This window comes from Perissodus microlepis, chromosome 9 (genome assembly GCF_051167445.1).
Source record: "Perissodus microlepis isolate ML-2025 ecotype Zambia chromosome 9, ASM5116744v1, whole genome shotgun sequence".
Taxonomy (NCBI): domain Eukaryota; kingdom Metazoa; phylum Chordata; class Actinopteri; order Cichliformes; family Cichlidae; genus Perissodus; species Perissodus microlepis.
Window position 1 is genome coordinate 26,177,340 of NC_140469.1, and position 10,231 is coordinate 26,187,570.

General features: G+C 38.6%; 1 protein-coding gene across 1 annotated transcript; it reads left to right on the top strand.

Moving 5' to 3' along the window:
- Positions 1-3,779: 3,779 nt before the first annotated feature.
- LOC146380592 (uncharacterized) lies at positions 3,780-9,891 on the top strand. The gene is made up of 11 exons (XM_084939791.1): positions 3,780-3,966; positions 4,595-4,837; positions 5,904-6,146; positions 7,216-7,458; positions 7,593-7,727; positions 7,845-7,939; positions 8,081-8,128; positions 8,232-8,450; positions 8,558-8,738; positions 8,825-8,995; positions 9,084-9,891. The coding sequence occupies exons 1-11, from the start codon at positions 3,906-3,908 to the stop codon at positions 9,173-9,175; spliced, it is 1,731 nt and encodes a 576-aa protein (XP_084795917.1). The 5' UTR covers positions 3,780-3,905; the 3' UTR covers positions 9,176-9,891.
- The last annotated feature ends 340 nt before the right edge of the window (positions 9,892-10,231 follow it).

Sequence of the window (10,231 nt, forward strand, 5' to 3'; positions counted from 1 at the left end):
GTTTTAGGTCCAATTCCTGCCTGCTGCACAGCCGACCTTGACCTATTCTGGTTGGTTAAAAAAATGGAAGTGTACTGTGAATCTACTCGCTAGTGGGACAGCTGGTCCATTGTCAGTTTTAATTACCTTTTCTCATCGCGGTGCAAAATATAACACCAGACTATCAGATACCAAACCACTGATGAGATGGGAGTAACCAGTACCTCTCACTAATGTTATAATCCAGTGCATCAGGGCACAGACTGCTGTGTTAACTAATAGTTCTCTTGGCTTTCTTTTGTTTTTCTTTTGACATTGGGTGACTTTTCACTCATTTTCAGTGAAATGTTTATTTTAGGTCACTCATAAGTCACTTAACACTGACCTATGAGTAATTCAAAGGCAGCTAATTCAAGGGATGAACCAGCGTTTTGTCTACACTCAGACCCATTTTTAAATTGTATCTTTGGCATTTTGTTAGTAGCATCCTGTCATGAAAACACATCATTTGTTTCCTTGTTTTTGGTTGAAGCTATGAAAAATGCCAACGGTAACACAGTTTAAAAGGTATAATCGTATTTAAGTAATTCCCAAGTAGCTCAGTAAACTGAAAATTAACCTAATGCTAACATATCTCAGCATGCCTCAGATAGTTGATTCTGTCCATCTCACAATGAACAGAATTGAGGAAGTTCAAGGAAATGGAAGAAAAGAACACTATATGAAAGTCATGTCTTTAAGAAACAGGTAAAAATCCAACAGAGCTGACACCGAACCCGAGAGATTCATCTGGCCCTTCAGCTGATCTGTTCACTGATGCCTCATCAGAATTAGCCTAAGTGGAAGGGTGGCTGTGAAGACCGGAGATGGAAAAAGGTTCAAGTATGCCAAATTACACAAGGATGGCAACAGGTCTCATCTTTAGATCTAGTGTGCTCAGTGTAATTTTTTTAAAAGTGTTACTTTTGTCATTTAAACAAGTGGACGGCCTGGTGCATCTGGGTTTTGTTTTTTGTTTGTTTTTTTGAGAGGACGAAGAGAATTAAACTTTTCTACAGTGTGTTGGTGGCTCCTTATATTTTGTGGTCTGTGATGTAATTGTACTTTTTGTTGATTTGCATGTTTAATGACCTCCATTAGGTTTGAGCCCGTCTCAGATCCAAAAGTATGTTTGCATTCTTACTCGCATTGTGCTACAAATTGATGAATGGAATTTTTTCTGTAGTTTTCACTGATAAATATAAGAGCAAATTAAAATTTGGTGATATTTTTGTGACAGTTTGTGGAAGCATAAGAAACTTCTTAAGATATTTTTGTTATTTATACTGATGCCTATTGGCTGAGTGTGCAAAATTAATAGATGGAATCAATATTAAAAATAAATAAATGAATACAAAGATCAAAGGTAAGGTTTAACTTGACTTAAAAAGAATATATTTTAAAATGTTTAATTGTATTTGTATAAATAAATAAAAATTAATCACTGTAATAACAACAACAATTAACTTTACTGAATAAATACTAAATTACTATCAATAAATATGGAATAGATTATTTATTACAAACACAAATGCAGATTCATAACTGATCAAACAACCAGATAATCCCCTGTGAGCAAGTGACTGGCAACAACGGATAGAAAGAACTCCTTTTTAACAGGAAGGAATCTCTGACAGAACCAGGATCAGGGCAGGGCAGGTATCTGCTTGTAACTGGTTGAGGAGATGCAAAGAAAGAGAAGAGAGAAGATGACAGCACTGAGAGTTACATAGTGGAGGAGAACCTCTGTGCATCCTGCACTCTGAGCCTGCAAAGCTTAAGGGATGGTTCAGAGTCACCTGAGGTTTAATCAAAAAGGAAAGTTTTGTTTGATCTTAAAAGTAGAGACAGCATGTGTCTCCAAATCTAAACTGGGAGCTAGTTCCACAGGAGCAGAACCTCGCAATTATACTATACTTTTTACTGATGACTCAGGCTTCATGCTTCCTTGAGTAAGACTGAGTCAGAAAGTAAAATGTCTCACAGGCTGTGAGTCTGTCCAGTTATGCCACCGGCTTTGAAAAAACAAAAATAATCACAAAGCTAAATCCTTCAAGTTTTTTACAGCTGTATTATATACAACACCAATCGTTTATGATTAGACAATATTAGTTTAAGCTATTTATACAAATTCATAGCAACTGATAACACTTGGCAAACTTTAACCAAAAAACGTATTTAATTTCCAGAACTTAAAAGGAATAATACAACCCTTATTAATCAAATGCATTTGAATAATTTACATATTGGTTGCTGTTATCTGTAGTTATAAGGGGTTTTATCCCCTAAAATAAGAAAAAGCGTAATGACAGCCATTATGCTCCTGGTGTCAGCGTAATGACTGAACATGTATAATCTTATCTCTGAGTGAGCAGCGCATCAAACTGCAGTGGATCTGTATACAAGGATAACAGAAAAACCCTGACCCTGCTATTCACTTTTATTAGAGATTCACACAACGAATGAATGAACGAATGAATGGATGAAATATTAGGTCAAAGTCAAAACACAAATAACACAGCTGGAATCCACAGCTGTGCGTGTTCATGGAGCTGCATTTTCACCTGCTGGACATCACTACCTGACAAGTTTAACTGTCTTCAGAACATTGCAGAGGCCTTATTGACAGTATTTGGCTCTACATATCTGTGTGAGCAGATTTTCTCTCACATGAGTGTCCTCAGGTAGCGGTCTGCATGCTGGACACTCGTAGACCTGTGTCTCTGAGTGGGAGACCAAAGATCACATTAACATGTCCATCCCTGTATTGACAAACATGCCATATTGGCCCAGTTTATTTTTCTTATCATTGTTTTGAGGAGACCATAAATAGCATTTACATTTTCTGTTGTACAGTTCATTTGCTGTTATGGAGTTCTTGTTACTGATAAAAAAAAAAAAAAAAGTGTATTTTTTGTTTCAAAATAGCTGATCTGCTCTATGCCAACATCTGCGAACAAATATAATTCTATAAAGTTGGTCTATGTAGTGTGTAACTGTTGATATAGAGCGTTATTAAATTTATTGCTAATGCAATCATATGGCACGTTGACTTCTAAGGAAATTTTAGATGGCACTTATCATCAGAAAGGTTGCTGACACCTGGGTTAGACCTTCATATTAATTTTTTTTTTAAAACTTTTTTAAGAACGCATTTTAACATTGGACTCAAAAATAAATAAATCCCCCCTAACGAAAAAGGCACTTCAAGTGCCAAATTGCTTTATATTTCTTCACTTAAATATACGGCCGCAAGTAGGGCTGACATGGGCCCCAGGTTTGATGTGTTCTGCCGTAAACTGGACAAACCAACATAAGGATGGAAGCCACTGTGGGACTTTTTCAGTAAATTGAGCATGTGTTTTATAAGTTAATCAGTAAATTAACACCAATAGCTAGTTAACCCATAGCTATTCACACAACAACGGGGTATTGGGTAACTATGATGTTTTTATTTTAGAAAACAAAGTACACATGAATTAATGTACTTTAATAGAAAATGGAAAGCTGATACAACCTCAAAAACGTGGTTGCCTCTAGATTTAAAAAGAGAAATAAGGTCGAGTAGTTACACTATATAAAGAATAAATGCACAATTTAAAAAACAAAATTCATAGGTAGGTATATCGACTTCTTATTAAATTATATGAATTATTATGGATTTGTCTGCCACAGTGTTTTTCTTTAAACTACTTAGGAGCACTTTTACTGGCAGTCGGTGATGTCATTGAAAGGCAAGGTTCTGTTGCCATAGTCTCCTGAGTTTATTTTGAAAGCTCACTTACGGAACTCGCTTAAACAGTTTAGAAAAGACAAGTGCACACATTTGAAGAAGTATTCCCTCGTTACGGTGACATTTTCCCTTTTAAAAGGTCTCAAAAATTAACATGAAAAAGGAAACGAGAAAAAATACAAATCCAGGAGATAAGAAAGATCCAGGAGATCAAAGTAAGTAAACAAATACATCAAATCTGGGTAAAATCCCTCAAATAACAGAATCTACTTTTCTAAAAATGTTGACAGTCTGTGTATAAAATGAAACATTTGAATCCTACCCATATGGAAAAGATATATATAAATCCTATAAAGTTTGTATCTGTCTTGTGTGAAACTTGTATGTTTTGGATACTTACTGAAACAATATATGAAAGTAATGAGAAAGTGGCCACTTTCATGAGTAAATCATATAAGCCTGATATGATTCACTGTATGAAGTAGGCCACATCTTATGCAAGTCTTTTATAAATTTGTACTATTTCTTTTCCATATTGGTATGTTTGACTGAAAATGGCATAATTACAACACGTCTAATCAAAGAAAGGTTAATGGCGCACTTTGTCTTTTGGTAAAATAATGTGACACGTTTATTCTTGGACTCAGCAGTAAAAACAGATCAACAAGTGTTATGAAGATCTAAGTCTTAGTAGACCTAGTATGGACTGGTGTTGCTCTGTTTTTTATCAAAAGGATAAACTTGTTATTATAATTTAACCAATACTCCCTAAAATGGCATCAAAATCCTTCCAGTCCTGATGTCGAGCGCTCTTTTTCACTACTGTGTTGTTGTTGTTTATAGACTCTAAGAGCAGGATGGCTAAAAGAAAGGCCAGTCCTGAAAAGAAGACCCCCGTAAAAAGAAGGAGGGTCACTGAGCAGGCTGCTCCTTCCACCAGCTCAGATACACATCAGGTCAAAGCAGTGAAGCGTAAGGCCCAGCAAGATGGAGCGAGCACAACCAGTCCACCAAAGAAGATTAAACTTGCTGAGCCTACGAGTGGAGACAGGGAGCAAGCGTCTTCCTCCGTGGACGCTGGTAAAGGTAGGCTAATTAGTTGAGTGAGGGGTAGATTAAGTGCACAGCTGGTTTCTCGGTTTAAGATATTAGTGTTTGGGAGATACTTTTCTGTTGTACAGTTCATTTGCTGTTATGGAGTTCTTGTTACTGATAAAAAAAAGTATATTTTTTGTTTCAAAATAGCTGATCTGCTCTATGCCAACAACTGCGAACAAATATAATTCTATAAAGTTGGTCTATGTAGTGTGTAACTGTTGATATAGAGCGTTATTAAATTTATTGCTAATGCAATCATATGGCACGTTGACTTCTAAGGAAATTTTAGATGGCACTTATCATCAGAAAGGTTGCTGACACCTGGGTTAGACCTTCATATTAATTTTTTTTTTAAACTTTTTTAAGAACGCATTTTAACATTGGACTCAAAAATAAATAAATCCCCCCTAACAAAAAAGGCACTTCAAGTGCCAAATTGCTTTATATTTCTTCACTTAAATATACGGCCGCAAGTAGGGCTGACATGGGCCCCAGGTTTGATGTGTTCTGCCGTAAACTGGACAAACCAACATAAGGATGGAAGCCACTGTGGGACTTTTTCAGTAAATTGAGCATGTGTTTTATAAGTTAATCAGTAAATTAACACCAATAGCTAGTTAACCCATAGCTATTCACACAACAACGGGGTATTGGGTAACTATGATGTTTTTATTTTAGAAAACAAAGTACACATGAATTAATGTACTTTAATAGAAAATGGAAAGCTGATACAACCTCAAAAACGTGGTTGCCTCTAGATTTAAAAAGAGAAATAAGGTCGAGTAGTTACACTATATAAAGAATAAATGCACAATTTAAAAAACAAAATTTATAGGTAGGTATATCGACTTCTTATTAAATTATAAACAGATCAACAAGTGTTATGAAGATCTAAGTCTTAGTAGACCTAGTATGGACTGGTGTTGCTCTGTTTTTTATCAAAAGGATAAACTTGTTATTATAATTTAACCAATACTCCCTAAAATGGCATCAAAATCCTTCCAGTCCTGATGTCGAGCGCTCTTTTTCACTACTGTGTTGTTGTTGTTTATAGACTCTAAGAGCAGGATGGCTAAAAGAAAGGCCAGTCCTGAAAAGAAGACCCCCATAAAAAGAAGGAGGGTCACTGAGCAGGCTGCTCCTTCCACCAGCTCAGATGCACATCAGGTCAAAGCAGAGAAGCGTAAGGCCCAGCAAGATGGAGCGAGCACAACCAGTCCACCAAAGAAGATTAAACTTGCTGAGCCTACGAGTGGAGACAGGGAGCAAGCGTCTTCCTCCGTGGACGCTGGTAAAGGTAGGCTAATTAGTTGAGTGAGGGGTAGATTAAGTGCACAGCTGGTTGCTCGGTTTAAGATATTAGTGTTTGGGAGATACTTTTCTGTTGTACAGTTCATTTGCTGTTATGGAGTTCTTGTTACTGATAAAAAAAAGTATATTTTTTTGTTTCAAAATAGCTGATCTGCTCTGTGCCAACATCTGCGAACAAATATAATTCTATAAAGTTGGTCTATGTAGTGTGTAACTGTTGATATAGAGCGTTATTAAATTTATTGCTAATGCAATCATATGGCACGTTGACTTCTAAGGAAATTTTAGATGGCACTTATCATCAGAAAGGTTGCTGACACCTGGGTTCGACCTTCATATTAATTTTTTTTTTTTTAACTTTTTTAAGAACGCATTTTAACATTGGACTCAAAAATAAATAAATCCCCCCTAACAAAAAAGGCACTTCAAGTGCCAAATTGCTTTATATTTCTTCACTTAAATATACGGCCGCAAGTAGGGCTGACATGGGCCCCAGGTTTGATGTGTTCTGCCGTAAACTGGACAAACCAACATAAGGATGGAAGCCACTGTGGGACTTTTTCAGTAAATTGAGCATGTGTTTTATAAGTTAATCAGTAAATTAACACCAATAGCTAGTTAACCCATAGCTATTCACACAACAACGGGGTATTGGGTAACTATGATGTTTTTATTTTAGAAAACAAAGTACACATGAATTAATGTACTTTAATAGAAAATGGAAAGCTGATACAACCTCAAAAACGTGGTTGCCTCTAGATTTAAAAAGAGAAATAAGGTCGAGTAGTTACACTATATAAAGAATAAATGCACAATTTAAAAAACAAAATTTATAGGTAGGTATATCGACTTCTTATTAAATTATAAACAGATCAACAAGTGTTATGAAGATCTAAGTCTTAGTAGACCTAGTATGGACTGGTGTTGCTCTGTTTTTTATCAAAAGGATAAACTTGTTATTATAATTTAACCAATACTCCCTAAAATGGCATCAAAATCCTTCCAGTCCTGATGTCGAGCACTCTTTTTCACTACTGTGTTGTTGTTGTTTATAGACTCTAAGAGCAGGATGGCTAAAAGAAAGGCCAGTCCTGAAAAGAAGACCCCCGTAAAAAGAAGGAGGGTCACTGAGCAGGCTGCTCCTTCCACCAGCTCAGATACACATCAGGTCAAAGCAGAGAAGCGTAAGGCCCAGCAAGATGGAGCGAGCACAACCAGTCCACCAAAGAAGATTAAACTTGCTGAGCCTACGAGTGGAGACAGGGAGCAAGCGTCTTCCTCCGTGGACGCTGGTAAAGGTAGGCTAATTAGTTGAGTGAGGGGTAGATTAAGTGCACAGCTGGTTGCTCGGTTTAAGATATTAGTGTTTGGGAGATATTTGTGTGTATGATCTAATACGCTGATGTGCTTTTGGTGTTTTCCACATCTGCAGACTGCAGTCAAAACACAAAGGGGTGCACAAAAAATGGCAGAAGGAAGACTGCGGGAGACAGCAAAGAGTCACCCAAGAAAAAGAAAAAGGACAAAACCAAAAACGTCGTCCAAAATTCAGCAGCCGACCAGCAACGTAAGTAGCAAGCAGCTTGGCTTTTATACTCAGGTGAAGAGCAAAATGAACATTTAGGGTACAGCAGAGAGTAATTTGTGTCACAGCTGTAGTAAAACAACATTTGTGTCTTTTCAGGGGAATACCAAGCCAGATATGTGCAGGAGCACCATCTAGGAAAGGGCGGCTTTGGAGCAGTGTTTGCTGGCTACAGGATAACAGATCATTTCCCAGTAAGTGTTCAGATGGTGGGAGTAAGACAGGCAGTAATGCAGATAACGGATAATATCGTCAGCTGAGCATTAAAGGTGCCGTTTTACACCTTTAATGATGTCATACTGAGGAAATGCTCACCAATGCTCTGTGTCTTTTAGGTAGCCATCAAACACATTCCCAAGGACAAAATCCCCATCCAAGTGACGGTAAGTGTGCAACACTTGAACTGTTTTTACATTCCTGGACTGAGTGCAGCGTTCACCTGTGAAACGTCTGTTCCTCATCATCCACTTTGTTGTAATATATCAGGATGAAAACGGGAAGGAAGTCTCAGTGGAAGTGGCCATTTTGCTGAAGCTTGCAGCTGAAGCAGATGGATCAGTGGGAACGTCGGCTCCTGTGTCTCTGTTGGACTGGTTTGACTTTGGCACAGAACTGATCCTGGTGCAGGAGAGACCTGTCCCCGCGGTGGACCTCTTTGATTACATAAGAGAAAATGGAGGATGTTTACCAGAAGGAAAGGCCAAGGTAAGTTGACTGGAAGAGCCTTAGACTGTACAGCATTCAATCAAAGCACAGAGTATCAGAGAAGCATCAACCTGTTGACTCATTACTGTCTTTTTCATCTTTTCCAGGTCATTCTGAAGCAACTGGTTGATGCAGCAAAGGACCTGGAGGAGAAACACATCTTTCACCGGGACATCAAGAGTGACAACATTCTGATTGAGACCGGCTCAGATGTGCCTCGAGTTCGTATCATTGACTTCGGACTGAGCTGCTTTGCTACGGAGCGATCGCGGTTCCGCTTCTTCTATGGTAACATATTCAGCTCCTGCTCTTCACAGATGTAGCAATTTGTGCCTTTTGTTTTAGAAGAAATTGTAATTGTGTCTGTTTATTAGGTACACCTATCCACAGCCCTCCCGAATGTTACTGGGGCAAAAAATACAGGCCTGGACCCACCACGGTGTGGCAAATGGGAGTGGTGCTGTACGAAGCGCTTCATGTGGGGGACTTTAATATCATGACGTTCCTCGAAAAGGAACTGAAATTCAACGAGCATCTGTCCCCACGTAAGAAAACATCACACTTCAAGATTCACTGATGGCTTGGATCATTGGAACTATCATCTTCATCTTTTCTCCCTTTCTTTCTTTCCAGACTGCCAGAATTTCTTGGATGCGTGTTTAACCGAAGTCCCGGAGGAGCGCCCAACGCTGGGGGACCTCCAGCGTCACCCCTGGCTCAGATAAAGCCATCTCTCACACACACACACACACATTTCATATCTTATGATGTAAGTGTGATACATGGCCTAACCTTCTTTTTTTTGTCTTTCTTTCATTTTTTTTGTTTTTTTTAACAGGAAAAGATTGTTTTTTGGGTTTTTTTTGGCCGATTCTAAATTTTGCTATCCTGAAATTCCTGTAACCCCCCCAGCCATCCCAGGAAAGGGGATCTCTCTTTGAATTGGCTTTCCCGAGGTTTCTTCCCATCATTCTGGCCCCCTGGGGAGTTTTTCCTCGTCTTCATAGAGAGCTTGGGCTGGGTCAGGAGCTTCATCAGAATTGGCATGATTTGATTAGGTTAATGTAATAAAACACATTGATGTAATCAAAATTAGTAAAGATCAAAAGATTTAACTTAAACTTCCATTAAAACTTGTTTAACTCAACTTTGCTGAGAATACTCTTTCATTACCATGTCAAGGATTGTTTTTTACTCATGATGCATTTTGACAAGTAAGAAAACTGAAAACGAAATCAGGTTAAAGTATGCACAACGAAAGTCACACTGTCACTGCTCTGAAGACTTGCATCTGTTGCCCTAACCTCTAACGGTGTGTTCACACCGAACGCGATGGACGCGAATAGAGCGTCAGGTTTACATGTAAAGTCAATGGAAAAGCACGATGACACGTGATTGCGAGCAGATTTGCGTCGCGAAAACGCCAAAACTCGCGAATAAAACCACGCGCGTGAGTTTTTGTGTTGCATTTTGTGCATACACGCGTTTCACGTCTACCGCTCGAGTTGGAAAAATCTGAACTCCAGCGTCAAATCGCGCCACGACAACCAATCAGGAGCCTGGTGACGTGGCTGTGACCTAGGTCAAAGGGGCAGATCCAGCCAAAGCCCTTCATACTTTGAGGGAAGGCTAATCAATGCCGTAGCAAACAACCCGGAGCTGTACGACACCAGCTGCTTTCTGTACCGAGACAGGAATAAAAAGGACCGAGCTTGGAGGAAGATATGTGAAGAGATCGGGCAACCTGGTAAGTTCATTCATTTCTCTTTTGAAAGTTTTCA

Bases quoted from the DNA above. Each gene is read 5' to 3' on its own strand.
- LOC146380592 (XM_084939791.1), top strand. From the start codon at position 3,906: ATGAAAAAGGAAACGAGAAAAAATACAAATCCAGGAGATAAGAAAGAT. The intron at 3,967-4,594 runs GTAAGTAAACAA...TGTTGTTTATAG, and splicing joins GAAAGATCCAGGAGATCAAA to ACTCTAAGAGCAGGATGGCT. The intron at 4,838-5,903 runs GTAGGCTAATTA...TGTTGTTTATAG, and splicing joins CTCCGTGGACGCTGGTAAAG to ACTCTAAGAGCAGGATGGCT.